The sequence below is a fragment of the Phyllostomus discolor genome, chromosome 8, assembly GCF_004126475.2.
Source record: "Phyllostomus discolor isolate MPI-MPIP mPhyDis1 chromosome 8, mPhyDis1.pri.v3, whole genome shotgun sequence".
NCBI classification, from domain to species: Eukaryota; Metazoa; Chordata; class Mammalia; order Chiroptera; family Phyllostomidae; genus Phyllostomus; species Phyllostomus discolor.
In genome coordinates this window covers 63,616,046-63,636,498 of record NC_040910.2, presented here as the reverse complement: position 1 = coordinate 63,636,498, position 20,453 = coordinate 63,616,046, and the positions used below count along the sequence as shown (strand labels likewise).

Here is a 20,453-nt window from a genome sequence, read left to right as displayed (position 1 = left end):
GCAAAAGAAAAGCAGTTGGTTACCTGCAAGGGAGCTCCCCTAAGACTGTCAGCTGATTTCTCAACAGAAACTTTGCATGCCAGAAGCGATCAGCCAGAAATATTCAAAGTGATGAAACACAAGGACCTGCAACCAAGATTACTCTACCCAGTAAAACTATCATGTAGAAATGAAGGACAGATAAAGAGCTTCCTGGACAAGAAAAAGCTGAAAGAGTTCACTACCACCAAACCAGTATTATATGAAATGTTAAAGGGTCTTCTTTATGAAGGAAAAAAAAGATTAAAAATATGTACAATAAAATGGCAATAAATACATATCTATTGACAGCTGGATCTAAACAATAAAATAAACAAACAAGCAAAAAAGGAACAGACTCACAGATAGAGAACTTCTTGACAGTTGCCAGATGGGAGACAGGGTGGGAGGATGGATAAAAAAAGTGAAGGGATTAAGAAGTACAAATTGGTTGTTACAGGGTACCCATGGACATGTACAGTACAGTCAGGGAATAGTTAATAATATTCTAATAGCTATGTACGGTGTCAGTTGGGTGCAAGATTTATAGGGATGAGCAGTTAGCAAGTTATTTCATGTCTAATCACTGATGTGTACATCTGTAACTAATATAATAATGTATATCAACTGTAATTGAAAAAATGACAGAAAATAAAAAATAAATAAAAATAAAAATAATAAAGTTAAAGTGAATTTAAAATGTTGGGCGGGATGAGGTCTGAGGGAATCACCAGGGTGGGGCCAAAAATGTGAGCCAGGTTGATGGAATCTCATAGGACATGGTGCCCACCTGCTGACTATGTGCAGGGAGGGCTCATCAGAGCAGCAGTGGCCTCTGCCAGCACTTCTGTCTGGGAGAAAGCTGACCCATAGCTCTCACTCTGATGCTGGACAACTCAGTTCCTCCCCATATGTCTCTAGTGCCTTTTAAGCTGCTGTCCCCCATCCCCAATTCCCCTGCCACTGGAGCTCAGAGGGAGTGAGTCTCATGTGTGTGCCCTGTAAGAGGCACTGACTGGGACTACACAAGTTTCCATCTCACTCAGCCTCAAGCCAGAAGTTATTGGGACTTCTCTTCCTACCTCTGGAATCCTGGGCTGTGGGGCTTGGTGTGAAGCTGGCAATGCTCCCTCCTCAGGGGACACCTGCAGCTAAGATACCCCTCCTGATTTTTACCCACCATATGTGGTGCAGGACCAGTCTGTTCCATGTTCACCCCTCCTACCAGTCTTGATGTGGCTTTTTCTTCAATTCCCTACTTGTAGGACTTCCATTCAGTTTGATTTCAGGTGGTTCTGAATGATGATTGTTCTGTAGTTTAGTTTTAATTTTGATGTGGTTGTTGGAGGAGGCGAGTACCATGTTTACCTATGCTGCCATCTTGATCAGATGCCTCTCATTTCCTAGTTTCTTAAAATAGACTGAGACTTTCTTTCTTGTCTAGTGTATCTCATATTATAAATTTCCCTGTAAGAACTGCTTTAGCACTATCCCCAAAATACTATGTTTTATTTTCATTTTAATTCAGTCCAAAATATTTTTCAACTTCCTTTTTGATTTCTTCATTGGCTAATGAGTTACCTTGGAGATATGCTGTTTAATTCTGAAATATTTGGGGATTTCCCACATAATCCTTCTGTTATTGATTTCCTGTTTAAGTCCTTTGTGGTCAGAGAACAACTGTATGACTTAAATGCTTTAAAATGTATTGAAACTTGTTTTATACCCCAGAATATTGTATACCTTGGTGAATGTTCCAACTGCACACCAAAAGAATGTATATTCTAGTGTTGCTGGATGCATTGTTTTAAAAATGTCATTTAGATCCTTGAGGAACTGACCTTTTTATCATATATAATGTCCTTCTTTGTGCTTGGTAACATTCCTTATTTTTTGAAGTTTACTCTGACTTATAGTAATGTTGCTATCTATATTATAGTTTTTACATGGTATATCTTTTCCATCCCTTTATTTTTAACCTGTATCTTTACATTTAATGTGTTCCTGATAGTACGAGTTAACCACTGAATGAAGCTGGGGTTAGCAGCCACGACTGCTTGTGTAGCTGAAAATTGGCATCTAACTTAAGTCAGCCCTCTGCATACACGAATTTCCAACTGCCAGTTAGCCCTTAAACAGCATGGGTTTAAATTGCATGGATCAACTGAACTTCAGTGAATGGAAAATACTGTGTATACACATGGACCTACGCAGTTCAAATCTGGGCTATTCAGAAGTGAACCACATATAACTGGGTTCTGCTTATCCAATCTGACAATTTCCGTGTTTCAACTAGACTATTTAAATCATTTGTGTTTAATACAATTGTTAATATGATTTGGTTTAAATCTATCATTTTGCTATTTGACTTTTGTTTGTCCACTGATCCCTTCCTTTCCTCCTTTTACCAGAGTTTTTTTTCCATTTAGTATTTTTTAGAGTTTGTTTCCTCCTGATTACGAGCCATGTTTTTCTGCTTCCTTGCATGCCAGGTAATTTTTGATGGGACATCTAACATTGTATTTTTACAGTCAAGTGCTGAATTTTGTTGTTCATTTAAGGAGGGCTGGCCTTTGTTCTGGCATGCAGTTGTTACCTACAGAGCAGTTTGATTCTTCCCAAAACTGCTTTTAAAGCTTGGTTGAGGTGCTTTATTCTAGGGCTACTGTAGCTCTAGTAGTAAGGCTTGCCCAGTAGTAAGGACTACGCATGCCTTGTGTTACTACCAGATCTGTTCACACTGGCAAGTAGAAACATGACCTATCCTAACCTCATATTCCAGAAATTATTCAGCCCACTAATTTCCAGTATTCTTTCCCTGGCCATGGACATTTCACCCAACATATGTGCCCAAAACTTGAAGGGACCTCGCTAAGCATCTCTGGAGCTCTCTTTCCATGCAGCATCTTTTCTGGGACCCTGTTCTATGGCTTTTAGCCACCTTGGCTTGGGCTTCCCTAAATGTCGATTTCTGACTCCTCAATTTGGCAAGACTATGAGCTCTCTTAAGCTTTCCCCTACCTGTTTTGGAAATTGCTTCTGATCAGTGAGTTATGGATCATCTCAATGCTACCTTTGTTTTAATGGATTTCAGCCCTCTACTGCCTGGTAACTGGAAATTGTTGTTTCCTTTAGTTTGTCAGTTTTCTAGTTGTTTATGATGAGAGGGCAATTCCTATAGTAGTTAAGCCTTCAAAGGCAGAAGCATAAACTCTCTTATGTCTTTTTTTTTGTTTTTATATATCTGGAATCCAATTCTTGTCAGTTTTAAACAAGCTATATCAGAACACAAGTCATTCTTACCTTTGTAGACTTCTCTAATGGTTGATCACATTGGGCCTGCTGCATAACATCACTAACAATCATTTTAGCAATCTTCCAAGCTAGCTCTTCTTGAGCCTAAAAGAAGTAATTGAAAGTGGTGATAACAGTTATTCATTAGAAGAATCAAGACATATATTACCAGTGCTCTAAAGACAGCTGTATATGCATATCATTTCTACTCACTTAGTTAAGCACGTGGCCATGTATGAAAGAACTCAGGCCACCCTCAGCTAGGAAATATCAACACACTCTTGTTTTCCAAAGTCAGCCACTGGGTACCCAACATCACACAATTTTCATGTTAGATGGTCAAAACAATTTTTTCCCCTCCACTCATCTCTCAATGCATTTAACTGTTCAACAAGGAAGACTTTTTGAATGACAGAAGGGAAACTTTTGAGTTTTTGTTTCTTTAATGATTACTGATGCCTGCTGGTTGAGGTAAACTTGAAGGCATGGTTGTTTTTCAGTGGCCAGAATCTCTGGGCTGAAGATACCTCCACTGCCTCCAACAGGTAATTAATAGATGTTAAGAAGGGCTCCCCCTTCTTATATCCTGGATAAGGAAGTAACAATGTGCCAAGCTGCTTCAACATATGACTAAAGAGAAATCTTGAAACCTTAGTTAGACAAGGTGCCACTTAAAAACAGCAATCTCTTTACACTAAAAGTAGAATTTACCTCATCAGTATTTCCTTGCACCCATTTCTTCATAGCTTGTGAGAACATGGATCCTAGTAAACAAAGCCAAAGTTGAATGTAGACTTCATGCATAATTTTACATTAAAAATGTTCTTACTTACAAGCTACTTCCAGACATAGACTTGCTTTTTTTTTATACCATCTCCTCAAACATTAAGGAATATTACGATCAATAGAAACTTGAAAAACCTTTGAAAAGCTGTTTCTGAGTTCTGGATTTTTCTTTACTTCATAAAAGAAACTATCATCTAGTGGTAGATTTGCGGCAAACTAAAATCAAAAACAAAACCAAGACTTGGATTAAATTTTGGGTAAAAATATAGGAATACCTCAGGAAACATCAATTTACTTGTTATATAATCAAACCTTCCAGAGCAGCTACTTATAAAAGAGTTTCAGGTATAAATTATGCTATGACATGTTATATAAATCAGCTGGGTAAGAGCAGAGTTTTAAATAGCCATACTCTGTCCAAGCCACAGCACACCTTAACTTCCTAGAAGACACATAAGCCTATCTACAGCTGGACTCAGATGAGAAAAAATCACCAAGACAGTAGGTTAACCTCTATTTCCATGAACGAAGTACACAACTTATCCTTTGATTAATGCAAATAAGCTTCAAGTCCTAAATTTGCCTTAAACCAAGTGGTTGGTAGGTTATTTCTTAGGCAAGTTCCTGATTAATTCAAAGACTGGGATAAAACTATACATAGCATTCATGAAAAATACAAAACCTGATCCCTTTCCCTTAATATTTTAAATTTCTAGCTAAAAGTTTGAATACTGGCCTGGTTAAATTTTATGGCCAAGCAGAGTCAACAGAGCCAACATCCTATGGTATCTACCTAAAGTCTCAAATGTCCACAGAATTACTCAAAGCTCTCCTCTGTCAGTCATACTGTTGATGATCTTCTACTTGCTAACACTCTCTCCTTTTCACTTAATACCCACATTTTGCTTCTCCTTTTCTTTAAAAAAAATTTTAATTTTAATTTATTTTTTATGCTATTACAGTTGTCCCAATTTCCTCTGCTTTGGCACCCCCAACCCAGACCCCCCTTCACTCTAACACCACTGTGCATGTCCATGGATCATGCATGCATCTATATCCTTTCACTACTATATTTGCTATGCTGTACTTTACATCCCCATGACTATTCTGTAGCTACCTATTTGTATCTCTTAATCCCTTCACTTTTTTCACCCACTCCACTACATCTCCCTCCCATCTGGCAGCCATCAAAACATTGTCTGTATCTAAGAATGTTTCTGTTCTGATTGTTTGCCTATTTTGTTGTTTAGATCCAGCTGTCAATAGATATGTATTTATTGCCATTTTATTGTACATATTTTTAATCTTTTTTTTTCCTTCATAAAGAAGACCCTTTAACATTTCATATAATACTGGTTTGGTGGTGGTGAACTCTTTTAGCTTTTTCTTGTCCAGGAAGCTCTTTATCTGTCCTTCATTTCTACATGATAGTTTTACTGGGTAGAGTAATCTTGGTTGCAGGTCCTTGTGTTTCATCACTTTGAACATTTCTGGCTGATCGCTTCTGGCATGCAAAGTTTCTGTTGAGAAATCAGCTGACAGTCTTAGGGGAGCTCCCTTGCAGGTAACCAACTGCTTTTCTCTTGCTGTTTTTAAGGTACTATCTTTAACCTTTGGCATTTTATGATGTGCTTTGGTGTGGGACTCTTTGGGTTCATTTGGGGCTCTCTGTGCTTCTTGGACTTGTATGTCTATTACCTTTATCAAGTCAGGGAAGTTATCCATCATTATTTTTTTCAAATAGGTTTTCAATTTCTTGCTTTCCCTCTTCTTTTTCTGGCACCACCATGATGCAGATGTTGGTACACTTGAAGTTGTCCCAGAGGCTCCTTACACTATCCTCCTTTTTTTGGATCTTTTTTCTTCCTGTTGTTCTGACTGGGTGTGCTTTGCTTCTTTATACTCTAAATCACTAATTTGATTTTCAGCTTCCTCCCTGTAAATTATTCTTCATTTCGGTTAGTGTATTCCTCATCTGATTGGTTATTTTTTATGGTTTCCATGCCTTTTTTAATGCTGTTGAAGTTCTCATGAAGTTCACTGAGCATCTTAATTACCAGTGTTTTGAGTTCTCCATCTAGTAGATTATCTTCATTTTGTTTAGCTCTTCTGGAGTTTTGTTCTATTCTTTCATTTGAGCCATGTTTCTTTGTCTCCTCATTTTGTCAGCCTCCCAAAGTTTATTTCTATGTATTAGGTAGAGCTACTACAACTCCCTGGCTTGGAAGAGTGGGTTAATGTAGTAAGTGTCACATACAGTCCAGTGGCACAGCTTCCCCTATCACCCAACCTGGGTACTTGAGGTGTGCCCACTCTGTGGGCTATGTATATCTTCCTCCTGTAGTTGAGCCTTGATTGCTATTGGCACTTCAGTGGGAGGGATTTAACCAGGCTGATTAACTACAAAGACTAACTGTACCACCAACCCCCAACCTCCAACCACGGTGGAGCATCATCTGTGTAGAAGCCTACTCCACAGAGCAAGACTTAATTCAGCAGGGCTCTGGTCCTACTGAGTCCACCTCTTGAGTATACCACTTGTGGAAGTGGTTAAGTGATGGTACTCCAACACAGTCTGTAGCTATCCACCCTATACAAAGGCTGTGGTGCATCCTGGTAGGTCAGCCACCACCTGTGTTTTGTCTGGGGCCACCTGGCATAAGCTACAAAGCAATCCACAGATGGCTACTACTTGTGCTGGGCTTGGAGGTGCCCAAGCAAGTCCAAGCTATGAACCAAGGCCAGTTGTTGGTAGTGATGAGCCTGGGGCCACTTAGCAATAGGCACAGGGCATGCTGAGGCCAAATGCTGCTTGTTTGAGAGCATTTCAAGAAAATCGGAAGCATGAGCCAAGACAAGTTATTTTCATGGAAAAGCCATGGGAAATAGCTGGGGTGGGCCCCAAAGTTGGGCAGGGCGGAGCCTCAGGGAATCACCAGGGTAGGGCTCAGAAAAGGAACAGTGGCCTCTGCCAGCACTTCTGTCTGGGAGAAAGCTGCTCCCTCAGCTCTCACTCTGATGCCAGACACTTCAGTTCCTCCCCATATAACTCCAGTGCCTTTTAATTTGCTGCTCCTGTGCTGGAGCTCAAAGAAAGTGAGTCTGAGTAGGTCTGTGCACGGGCCCTTTAAAAGGAACTGCCAGGTACTCTAGCAATTTGTCTTCTGTAGCCTCATTCACCACTGGTTTTTACCAGAAGTTATGGCAACTTCTCTTCCTGGCACTAGAACCCTGGGCTGGAGGGCCTGATGTGGAAATGAAGTCTCTTGCTCCTGTTAATCCCTTCCGATTTTTATCTGGCACACACGGGTGTGGGGCCAGCCTGCTTTACATTTCTGCCATGCCTACCAGTCTTGATGTGGTTTCTTCTTTAATTCCATAGTTGTAGAACTTCCATTCAGCTCTATATCTGGTTGTTCTGAATAATGGTCGATCTGTAGTTTACTTGTAATTTTGGTGTGGTCATGTGAGGAGGTGAGCTGTGTTTACCCATGTTCCCATCTTGAATGGAAGTCCTCCCCCTTTCTTTTAGTATGCACATCTTTGACTCTTCTCTGTGTATTCTCTCTCCCTTTAACATAAGGCCTTTTCTCCCTCAACACATTTTCTTTGAGATATCTTACTCCCTCCTGTGGCTTTAACTTTCTTTAAAATCCAAGTCACTCAAAAACTTGTCCTTGGGTGTCAAACCCATATTTGCAAATTGTCCTAAAGGCATCCTAAACTTTACATGTTCTAAATGGAGCTTATCCTCTATCTCAGAAATTAATTTAATCCTCTTGAAAATTAACATGATTTTTCATCCAGAGAACCCATTTTTAAATTCTCTATTTACCTTCCTTAGTTACTCTCCATATGAAATCTGTCACCAAGTTCTACCTTGGATGCAGTCTCTAAATTCCCCCTTGGAAGCCTTATTAATCTGACATTCTTTCTAATTCCTTCTACCACTACCTACCTCAAATCCTCTTTTCCCCCCCTATGTACAGCACTAGCTATTCTGCTATTCCACTGATTTCTCTAATACCAGTCTCTCCTCAATTGCAATTTGTTCCTACACTACTGTTAGAAAAATGCATCTGGTCGGTATTCTGCTTAGAAATTCCTGATACCTCTATGACAGGAATGGAGGTTTCTTAATATGAGACACAAGTACTTACACAATGTACGTACAGCTTTGTCTCCTACCACTGCATCCAGACACTAGAGGACAGTCACTACAGGGATCTCATGCTCACAACACCCTTTACAATTCCCTCTTGTTACACTTTCTCCTAGATGATTTGAATGTAACTTTTAAAGTTACCTTGCTTGCCCTGCAACCAAAGTTCTCACACACTCAGAAGCCTCTGAGACACACCCTTCTTAAAACTCAATCTTTTTCTCTGTGCTCTATCAGGGTTTCAAAACCCAAACTGAAACTGTAGACTGGCAACTGATGGATACTCTCTGCAGAAGCCCTCAGCAAGGAAGGAGAGGAAGGGAGAAGTGAGGCTGGACTGCCAAGTACTGTTAAAAACCAAAGCCCTTGAGTTGCTATTAATCTGCCATGTGATCCCTAACAAATTATAGTTTCCCTCATCCTCAGCTTCTTCATTTATAGGATAAGGAGGTGATATCCACAGATGTACCATCAAAGACTTGCATGAACTTGAAAATGCTAAGAAAATATCCACTATTTTGGGTCTGAGAAGGGGGAAATGAGGCTCTGTGAGGATCCTCAAGTTAATCATCTTTAGTGTCTATGCCAGTTAAAAAAAATTATTTTTTGCTTAAAATAAATATGATGCATAATCTTGCCACCCAGGTAATCTCTACTGAAACTCTTCTAGGTTAATCCAATCAACAAATATGTAATGAGTGCCTGCCATGTGCCAGGCATAATTTTTGAATCAGGGAATACAGGGTCTGATAAGAGACAAAACCCCTGCATTTTATAGGATAACTACAGGTTTACCAAGTCAGTGTCCTAACAAAGGGAGTAAACTGGATTAAAACAAACTGAGACTACATCCTCCTATTTGTATCCTTGGCATTCAGTACAGTGTTCAGCACACAGGAATCACTTAAATGACTTCTGAGTAAATGAAGTGAATCTGTAGGCCCCTACATTACGTCATTTACTTGCCAAAAAAGTACATGACTTAAAGAGACATCTGGACAACTAGAGGAAGTACAGGATATACAGATTTATTTAGTCAAAAGTCATTCTTTTAGCCCTGGCTGGTATGGCTCAGTGGATTGAGTGCTGAATTACATTGCTAGTTTGATTTCCAGTCAGGGCACATGACTGGGTTGCAGGTCAGGTCCCTGGTGGGGGGCACTTGAGAGGCAATCACACACTGATGTTTCTCTCTTTCTCCTTCCCTTCCCCTTTCTCTAAAAATAAATAAAATCTTAAAAAAAAAGTCATTCTTTTATACAGGCATGTCTCAAATTAATAATGCAGGTAACTTGATAGATGGGCTTGTGGGAGAGATATAATCCCCGTTGGCTCTACCTTCAAATATAACCCCAATACAACCACTCTCCCATACCTTATCCACAGCCACCCCTGTCATCCCTTACGTAGACAGACCATGGCAAGAATGCTGTTTCCCTGCTTCTTAGCCTAAACCCCTAGACTCTATTTCCCAAACATCTGTTACAGCCACTGCTTCAAAACATAAATTATATCCTGTTACTTCCCTGGCCCAACTTGCAATGTGTCCCCTACACTTCTGAGTCCCAACCTTACTCATCTTCAGCCATAGCACCTTTCTTCACTCCTCTTTAGCAACACTGGTCACACTCTTCCTTGATCATGCTGAGCTCTGAAGCCTCAGGGATTCTATTCTTGTTCCTTCTGACAAGACTTACTGCCCTGTTTTACTTGGGATGCTACTCAAAATGCTACTTCCTCAGTAAGACCTTTCCTGACAACCACTGCTAAAACAGCACTCCCCATTACTCTCCCAGTCACTTACCCTGCTTGCATGTTTACATTAAGTATATAAATGCATGCACATACACGGCATTTGTTTATTCACTGTCTTTCCCACTGTAATGTAAGCTCCTTGAGAGCAAGAATTTTATTTTCTTCCCAATACCTAGGATGGTAGATGTATATAGTAGGCACTCACATTTTAGAATGAATGAATAAATAAAATGAAGAGACTTAAATAGAATGAGCAGAGACACTGGTTTGGGAAAACGTTCTTATATGTCTTTAACTACTTATAATATAGTTCAATTCACACAAAACAAAAACAAACTGCAAACACCCAGACCAATACTCTGGAACAGTAACATTCTTCATGAGCTGTCAAAGGAGTAAGATCCACTTTAATAAAAAAACAAAACAGCTCTGAGATTCTACTAATACTGGAGCCTCTTTCATCCCCACTGACCATGTAGACTGCTTCCTGGCCAAGCCCCCAAAAGAGGCTGTCTAGTACTTCTTCTGCTCCAAGGCTACCAGTGACCTCTTCCTTTTAACCAATGAAAGACACTACACAAAACTGTGTCTTAATGGCAGGATCTGTATTTTCTATCCTGCCCTGAGCATGTGAGTACACAGAGCCACTCAAAAATTATTTACTGCATTAACTGTGTAGACTTCTTTCAGTCTTTACATTTTCCCCAGCTGTGTAGCCCAGATTTCTTTCTCTGACAAAACAGTAAATAAAATCAATTACTTGGATAAACTAGTGAGATCGAGTAGGTAACAGACCCTTTTCTTGGTCTCAATTATTTTTTATTTTTTTAAAAGATTTTATTTATTTACTTTTAGAGAGGGAAGGGAGGGAGAAAGAGAGAGAGAAACATCAATGTGCGGTTGTTGGGGGTCATGGCCTACAACCCAGGCACGTACCCTGACTGGGAATCGAAACTGCGACACTGGTTCGCAGCCCACACTCAATCCACTGAGCTACACCAGTCAGGGCTTGGTCTAAATTATTTTAACAATTTCATTTTTTATATACTTTGTCAAGGTATATATAATCCAAAAGGAGACTGTTCATCAACCAAAGTGGTAGGATTCATTAGCCCAACAACAGTTGCATTAAAAAATAAGATGAACATGACAGGAATGCAGTACTATTAAGTTCAATAGGAAAATTATAAACACCCATCAAGAGGGAGTATTTCCTTCTTATAAAAGGTAGTAAATTTTACTCAAGACAATACTGTCAGTCCCATTACACTGAAAAATTTCTAGGTATCATCTAAATAAATCCACATTGATTTCCAAAGTATTTCTGTGTAAACCAATTGTTCATAAGCTGAAATTAGTTACAAAAACATGCACTGTGTCACAAAAAGGATTTTTATGTTTGATTCCTGGAATTGACCAAGTACTCTTCTGTCAATTAAACAAAACATTTGAATTTCACCTATTAATGATTTCCATATACATTTCATAACAACTTTCAGCAATTCAGAGGAAATTTAATAAGATAAAGTGTCTCAAGATAAACCTCAAGTCCAACCTGGACTGGGTATTTTCATCATTAAATAAAAAGGTGATGAGTATTTTTTTACACAGATGTGTCTTCTACATGGTAAAGCAAGTTAAATAACTTTTAATTCAGAGAGAAAAGACTATAGAGAGAGAGATGTGATTACATGAAGCCTTTATACTCACTTGTGACTACAAATACAGGTGAAATATAGCAATTAATTTATAAAATAAACAGTTTAAATCTGAAATGATCCTTCACTTACAATCAATGACTAATGTGAGTAAAGGTTTAATATGAAGTATAAAAACAGCACAGACCTTTTGATTTCTTTACATCAGGTTCAGGCTCAGATTCCCGGATGAATTGTCCCACATCACTGACTCTTCCAAATGTCATCTTCCTATGTAAGTATGAAAAGAATATAATTTCTAACAATCAATTTTAAATTCAGAAGAAAAATACAAATTTAAAGCATCTCATCTAAATCTAAAAAGCAAGAAATACAATTTATAGCTCTCTCATATCATTCAAAGTGAGGCTTACTTTAAATAGTACTCCCCACAAACAGCAAAATAATCTTTAATGCAATTCCATTCAAATTCCCCAAAAGGTTTATGAAACATGACAAGTTCACAGGTAATTCACATTTCTAAGATTCAAACAGAAAACAAAAAGCACAAAAATAGCCAGATAATTTCGTAAAAGAAGAGAAAAAATGGTAGGGCAAAATGTATTATGAAAGTAGAGTAATATATAATTATGCTAAAAAGCTAAAGTAATATAAAGCAAAGTTAAAAGGTAAAAAACAGTGAAAGGTCTTATTTTTAACAGGTTATTACTAACCAATAATTAATATCCAAAAACATACAGAATTCCAACAAGTCATTCAGAAATCACCCAACAAAGAAATGTGAAAAAGAGATGAAGAATCAATTCAAAGAAAGTCCTGAACAACCAACAAAGGCACCAAATGAAGCTCCATCTCATGAGCAATAATACAGGATTGGTTTAAAAAAAATTAAAAGTTTGATATTAATGTCAACAATGATGTGGGGAAAACTGGTATCTTTACTAATGACTGGTAAGAATGTAAAATGTACAGATACTTTTAAAGGTAAATTAGTAAGATCTATTAAAATTTTAAATCTAGCACGGGCTGGGAACCAAAGTGTCCCAGGTTCAATTCCCAGCCAGGGTACATTCCTGGGTTGCAAGCCATAACCCCCAGCAACCGCACATTGATGTTTCTCTTTCTCTTCTCTCTCTCTCTCTCTCTCTCCTCCCTCTCTCTCTCTCTCTCTCTCTCTCTCTCTCTCTCTCTCTCTCTCTCTCCTCCCTCCCTCCCTCCCTCCCTCTCTCTCTCTCCCCGCCTCTCCCTTCCCTCTCTAAAAATAAATAAAATCTTTAAAAAAAAATTTTAAATCTGCTTCTTGAAACAAAGGATATAAAAGGAGGTGCTTTGATATGCTTTGTCTAACAGCGAAAATTGAAAACTTAAATACTCAATATCAAAATGACCAAGTAGTGACACAACGTGGTCATTTTGCCATATGGAATATTTTGCCATAGTTATAGCTATAATTAATATTATATGTGGAATATTATCAGATAGTTGAAATGAGGTAAATCTGTATAGACTCACAGAAAAATGCACAAAACTCACTATGAATGAAAGCACAAGAAGCACAATACATTGTGATATCAATTACACAAAAATAAACAAAAATATACTCTATATTATAACAATGATTATCCTAATCAGGAAGGAGAGAAAATATGCACTGGTGTGTGATCAAAGGGACATTAGTGTTATCTACACATTTAAATTTTTTTTAATGTTTGGAGTGTACATCTACATTTACTTTTAAAGAATATAATAAACAACCATGTACTTATTACTCAGGCCACAAAACAACACATTATCCTTCTCCAAGTCTTACTATGTGCCTTTCCCTTATTGCTATTTTCTTCTCCCAGCTAAAGGTAATGTTATCCTAAATTTTATACTAATTATTTCTTGGCACTTTATAGATTTCTTTATAATTTTTTTAAAAAAATTTTAAAGATCTTATTTATTTATTTTAGAGAGGGAAGGGAGGGAGAAGAGAGAGAGAAACATCAATGTGTGGTTGCTGGGGACCATGGCCCACAACCCAGACATGTGCCCTGACTGGGAATCCAACCTGCGACACTTTGGTTCGCAGCATGCGCTCAAGCCACTGAGCTACACCAGCCAGGGCTAATTTTTCTTTTTATATATCTCCAAATATGTTTATTATGTTTGTCCATTTTTGAACTTAACATAGATGAAACTGTGTTTTAAATGTTCATGTAAACTTGATTCTTTTTTAAAAATGTTTTATTGATTATGCTATTACAGTTGTCCCATTTCCCCCCTTCATTCCCCTCCACCCTGCACACCCTCTCCCACCCACATTCCCCCCCTTTAGTTCATGTCCATGTGTCATAAGTTCTTTAGCTTCTACATTTCCCATACTATTCTTGCCCTCCCCCTGTCTATCTTCTACCTACCATCTATGCTACTTATCCTCCGTAACTTTTCCCCCTCTCTCCTCCTCCCACTCCCGTCGCTAACCTTCCATGTGATCTCCATTTCTGTGGTTCTGTTCCTGTTCCAGTTGTTTGCTTAGTTTCTTTTCGTTTTGCTTTAGGTGTGGTTGTTAATAATTGTGAGTTTGCTGTTGTTTTACTATCCAGGTTTTTTTATCTTCTTTTTCTTAGTTAAGTCCCTTTAACATTTCATAAATAAGGGCTTGGTGATGATGAAGTCCTTTAACTTGACCTTATCTGAGAAGCACTTTATCTGCTTTTACATTCTAAATGAAAGTTTTCTGGATAGAGCAATCTTGGATGTAGGTCCTTGCCTTTCATGACTTGGAATACTTCTTTTCAGCCCCTTCTTGCCTGTAAGGTCTCTTTTGAGAAATCAGCTGACAGTCTAATGGGAACTCCTTTGTAGGTTACTGTCTCCTTGTCTCTTGCTGCTTCTAGGATTCTCTCCTTCATTTTTACCTTGGCTAATGTAATTACGATGTGCCTTGGTGTGTTCTTTCTTGGGTCCAACTCCTTTGGGACTGTCTGAGCTTCCTGGACTTCCTGGAAGTCTATTTCCCTTGCCAGAATGGGGACGTTCTCCTTTATTATTTGTTCAAATAAGTTTTCCACTGGTTGCTCTTCCTCTTCTCCTTCTGGTACCCCTATAATTTGGATGTTGAAATGTTTCAAGATGTTCTGGAGGTTCCAAAGCCTCTCCTCATTTTTTTGACTTCTTATTTCTTCATTCTTTTCTGATTGGATGTTTCTTTCTTCCTTCTGGTCCACTCCATTGATGTGAGACCCAGCTTTCATTCCATCACTATTGGTTCCCTGTGCATTTTTCTTCATTTCACTTAGCATAGCCTTCATTTTTTCATCTAATTTGTGACCAAAATCAACCAATTCTGTGAGCATCCTGATTACCAGTGCTTTGAACTGTGCATCTGATAGGTTGGCTATCTCTCGGTTGCTTAAAAAGACTGGTTGCGGGGCTTTCAATTCTGTTTGAGCCATCTCCTCCCCCACCCCCCCACCCCCTTTGGTCTGATTGCGCTTACTATGTAGTGAGAGGCAGAGCCTTAGGTGTTCACCAGGGCGGGGCAACCCAGTTGCTGGGTTGTGAAGTTTTATGTGGGGGTGGGGCCCAAGAGGGAACAGGGCGCATGCTCCACTCTCTGTGGGACCTCAGTCCCTTCCGCTGCTTCCCCCTGAGCAAACTGGGCCCCTCTGGTACCAATTCCCATGTGGGTGGGCTTGTGCACACTGTGGGACCCTCCAAGGACCTCTCCTGTGAGGCTGGGAGTCCCTTCCTGCGCCTCAATCCCCACAGGTGTCCTCAATCAGTGCCCCAAGGCTCTATTTCTCAGCACTGTGATCCTGGGTTGGGCACAGTGCCTTGCTTCACAATCGCCGCCTTGCTAGGTCTAAGCCAGTTGCCATCCCTTGGCTGGGGTCTGCCAGCTGCCACTTGCACGCTCAGGGTGTACCCACTGCGGTCTTGCGCGCCCTGGATGCCTCATGAACCTGGTCTCAATGCTCTCTGCTCTCAGCACTGAGACCCATGCCCGGCTGCTGGACTCCGCCCCTCCTACAGGTCTGGATGAATGAGTCTATTTTAACTCCTTGGTTGTCTGACTTCCATACAGTTCAGTTTTCTGTCAGTCCTGGTTGTTATTCTGTTTCTAAATTATTGTTGTCCCTATCTTTGTTGTGCGAGTAGGCACAGTGTGTCTACCTATGCCTCCATCTTGGTCAGAAGTTCTTCTACACATTTAAATTTTTATAGGAAGATATTAATATAGTTGTAATTAAAAGTCAGTTAGAAAAAGAAAAACAAACTTTGTGATGCCTATATATTATTTCCTTTCAGGCAAAGTGGATCTGATTTTATAGATAGCCTTCCTGGTAAGTCATTTCATATATGGGTCCACTACACCAACAGATAAAAATTTGTTTCCCTTGAGAAAAATTTTAGGAAGATATTAAAATCATAAAAGTAAACACTGGAAACTACCTTTAAAGATGTAGAAAAAATCCCTTTGGCTCTTGTGGCTCAGTGGATTGAGCAGCAGCCTGAGAACCAAAGAGCTGCCAATTCTATTCCCAGTAAGGGTACATGCCCAGGTTACAGGCCAGGTACACAGTAGTGGGTGCATGAGAGACAACCACACATTTCTCCCTCTTCCTCCTTACTTTCCCCTCTGTCTAAAAATAAATAAGTAAAATCTTTTAAAAAATGGGGAAAGTCACCTCTATTTATGACCAATTTTATAAATTTTTTTTAAATTATATATTTTATACACAAAAAAACTCTACAGAACATGTTGCAATTAATACATAAGGTTTTAAATAAATGAACCTGCCATTCTTTAAGAATAAATATCATCTTTGGAAATTAATTCATTTAGGCTTATAGTCCGCCATTTCCTAAAAGAAGAAAGCAATGCCGACACAGCTCAAGTGTGCTTTCCAAAGACAATGTGGTCAAATAACCTTTCACTTACTTGAAAACACCTTTTAGACTCCTTGGTCTTCCAACTATCACTGTTACTTTCTGATAAAAGCAATTAAACATGTTGAAATCCCTTTTTTATGGTACTGCTCGGACTGGGGCTGGGGTTGAGTAATCAAGCCATTACAGAGGTTTATTTAGGCAAGAGGAAGTGATTTTATGATTTGATCTTTCATGAAGTTTAGTAAGTGGCATATCCTATAAATCACTGTCTTTGTTACAGGACAATATAAACAACCAAGTTAATTCTCAAATACAAAAGAATAATTTTATTCCTTTTTACAAGTTAGTTATACAGTAAAATGATATTGGCATCTTTGTACCATAATAAATGATATTAGCATCTTTGTACTTTAATTTATTTTTGCTTTTAAGACAGGGACTTTGAAATAGTTAACATGTGGATCAAATGAAATATGGACAAAATAGCCCCAAATGTACCAGATCAACAAGACATTGCATCCATCCCATTCGTGGTGATGGAATAATGATGGTAATAACACTTGTGGAATGCTTACTAGATAGTAGGCATGCTTTAAATGCTTTTATGTGTTATCTCCTTTAATCCCCTCTACAACCCAACGAAGTAACATTATGCTTATCTTACAGATGGAAAAACTGAGACATAAAGAGGTGAAGTACTTGCCAGTAAGTGGCTGAGCCAAGACTAAAACCCAGCTGTCATTCCTGAGCATTCACTCTTAAACATGTCCTACTGTACACTATTTGTGAAAGTGCTGGGCATGTAATAGTAGATTAAAATAGATTAAGTTAAAATATAAAAAGATACAAAATTCCCTATACTTGAAAAAATTCTAGATATGTGCCAAACTTACCCTGCATATGTCCGTTGATACAAAGATTCTGGATCCAGACTTGCAGCATCCACAATTATTGCTTCATCAAAATTTTTCAGAATTTTAACACTAGCTTTTTTCACATTGGTCTACAAAAGAAATAGTAAAATTAGTGGTATATTATTTAGCTAACAAATGACTCCTGATTTTGGCATATGACAGATTTTTACAAAATCTGCAGTGTTTCAAATACATTTAATTTTTCATTCAACCCCATTATTACTGTGATGCTTAACAACAATGATTCTGAAATGTATCAATATATAACTACAGGAAAAAAGCAACTATTAAAATGTACAAGATGAATTACATGCCAAATCTGTTTTTCTTAACGACCGAAGTTCCCACAAATGAGGTGTCTTCACAGCATTAGGGTTCCTAGTGTGTAAAACTGCCATCCGTACAGATACATATGCCTAATGAATGTAAAGCCCAACTTTCACAAGATAAGCATGAATGCCAGATGACAAAACAAGCCGAAGGGAACTTTCTAAGATGACCAGCAACATGAGTGTATTAAGGTCCCCTCCACCATTCTACTTCCCCACTCCTCACCTGCACATAAAAAGTAAGTCAACATCGATGCTTTTATGAAATACAGAGCCATGGGTAGCCATGGGTTGACCCAGAAATTCCACTTCTAGAAATTTAATTACAGACTTACAGTTCTGCAAAATGACTTACATACAAGATTATTCACTGCAGCATTGTTTAAAATAATGAAAGACAGGAACACACTTAATACTCATTACTAAAGTACAGGTTAAATTAATAAAATGAATAATTGTGCAGATACTTATAGAACATTCTTTGAGGGTGAAGGTGAGGGAGGGTTCTCTTAATGCAGCAAGAAAGGCATATGGTTAAAAAGAAAGAGGTGCCAGAGTAAAGAAGTGGCAGCACTTCTGTGAGGCCACTGCTATTTGGATTCCAAAACTAGACAGCACAACAAAACCACAGACCAACCTGTCTTCATTATAGATGCAAAATCCTCAATAAAGTACTGGCAAGCCAAATCTAGACACTTACAAAAATAATTATATACCACAACCAAATGGGATTTATCCCAGGAATGCAAGGCTGGCTTAATATCTGGTAATCAATTAATGTAGTGCATATACTATATCAAGGGCAAAAACCAAAAGCTTGCGTAAATAATCATTTCAAGTGATAAGGAAAGAGTATTTGACAAAACCCAACACATTTTCTTGATAAAAAACATTCGATAAATTAGGAATACTAGGGAAGTTCCTCCACTTCATAAAGAGTGTTTATGAAATACCCACACTTAATATATTCCTAAATGATGAAAAACTGAAATATTTCCCCCTGAGATGAGGAACAAGACAAAGATGCCCACTTTTAGCACTTCTATTCAACAATGTATTGGAAGTACTAGACAGAACAATTAGGCAAGAAAAAGAAATAATAGGCATCCAAAGCGGACAGGAAGAAAAGAAAACTTTCTATTCACAAATAACGTGATCTTATACACAGAAAATCTAAATAATCCACAAGAAAACTATTAAAGCTAACATGGATTTAGTAATGTTGAAGGCAGATCACACACAAAAAGTGGTTACATTTTTATGCATTATCAATGATGAATCAAAAAATGAGATTAATTATATATAAAATCAATGTTTCACAATGTTTTAAAAAGATTTTATTTACCATATTTATTTTTAGAGAGAAGGGAACAGAGGGAAAAAGGAAGGGAGAGAAACATTTATTTGAAAGAGAAACATCAATTAGTTGCCTATGGACAGAACCCACAAACCAAGCATGTGCCCTGACTAGGAATCAAATTAGTGAACTTTCACTTTGTGGGATGACGCCCAACCGACTGAGCTACACCAGTCAGGGCAGTTTTATAAAGTATGTTTTTAGAATAGAAGGATGTATAAGGTTTACTTTCCCAGGCTGCAAAAGCAAACAAACAAAAACCCCAACAGACACACAAATCAAAAACACTTTTGGAAAGGAAGAATCTGATGTAATTCAAGATAAAACAAGTGACAGCTTGAGGGAAAGTTTTAAGAAAAATATTTACAAGTTCAGGGAAAACAACATAAGCACAAAAGCTGAATTGAACTGCATAACTTCAACTGCCTAGTCCTTATTAACTCCTAGAAGAAAATTTTCATTAAGAACCCTTTCAGCAGTAAGCATCTGATAAATAAATATAATCACAACTTAATGTTATGCAGGGACTTGATATCAAAAAAAACTTTACAGAATATTTAAATTGAAAAGGTGGGCAGATTGTGATATATCCTAGAAATAAACAGTTTATCAATTAAAAAAAAATTAAGAAAACAATTCTGTTGGGTAAAAAAGGTGTAGGGGATTAAGGAGTACAAATTGGTATTCATAAAATAGTCCCAGGGATGTAAACTACAGTACAGGGAATATAGTTAATAATATTGTACTATGTATGGGACCAGGTGGGTTAGTTGAAATATTGGGGAAGAACACTGTAATGCATATGATTGTCTAACCATTATGCTGTACACTTGAAAATAATATAAAATAATATTGAACGTAAAGTGTAATTTGCATTTTTAAAAAGGTATACAACTTATATACTGAAAATTACAAAATGTTGCTGCAAGAAATTAAAGAGCCTAAATAAACAGAACGTCATCTCATGTTCATGGACTAGACGGCTTAATATTGTTAAGATGACAACATCCCCAAAGCAATCTACAGAGTCAAGGTAATCCTGATCAAAATGGAAAAGCTGATCCTAAAAGTCATAGGAATCATAAGGGACCCAGAACAGCCAAAACAATGTTGCAAATGATAAAAGCAAAGTTGGAGGACAAATACTTCTCAAAACAATGTAGTAGTGACATAAGGATAGAAGCACAGATTGACAGAACAGAACTGACAGTCCAGAAATACACCCATATATCTATAGTAGAATGATTTTTGACAAGGATGCCAAGACAGTCAATGGTGAAAGAAGAGGTTTTTTTTTAG

At 38.1% G+C, this 20,453-nt stretch overlaps 1 protein-coding gene and 1 long non-coding RNA gene across 5 annotated transcripts in view; both read right to left on the bottom strand.

Moving 5' to 3' along the window:
- The window catches only part of AKAP10 (A-kinase anchoring protein 10), a 78,615-nt gene that overhangs the window by 8,237 nt on the left and 49,925 nt on the right, over positions 1 to 20,453 (bottom strand). For all 4 annotated transcript variants that reach the window (XM_036032949.1, XM_036032950.1, XM_028534475.2 and 1 more), the window contains 4 exons: positions 17,448 to 17,557; positions 11,861 to 11,943; positions 4,024 to 4,076; positions 3,322 to 3,417 (listed from right to left, as the gene is read on the bottom strand). In XM_036032949.1, the coding sequence (XP_035888842.1) occupies positions 3,322 to 3,417; positions 4,024 to 4,076; positions 11,861 to 11,943; positions 17,448 to 17,557 (342 nt within the window). The remainder of the gene's footprint in view (positions 1 to 3,321; positions 3,418 to 4,023; positions 4,077 to 11,860; positions 11,944 to 17,447; positions 17,558 to 20,453) is intronic.
- Positions 8,074 to 10,822, bottom strand: LOC118502081. The gene is made up of 2 exons (XR_004904753.1): positions 9,522 to 10,822; positions 8,074 to 9,317 (listed from the first exon to the last, which is right to left on the bottom strand). It is a non-coding gene; the product is annotated as an uncharacterized LOC118502081 (long non-coding RNA).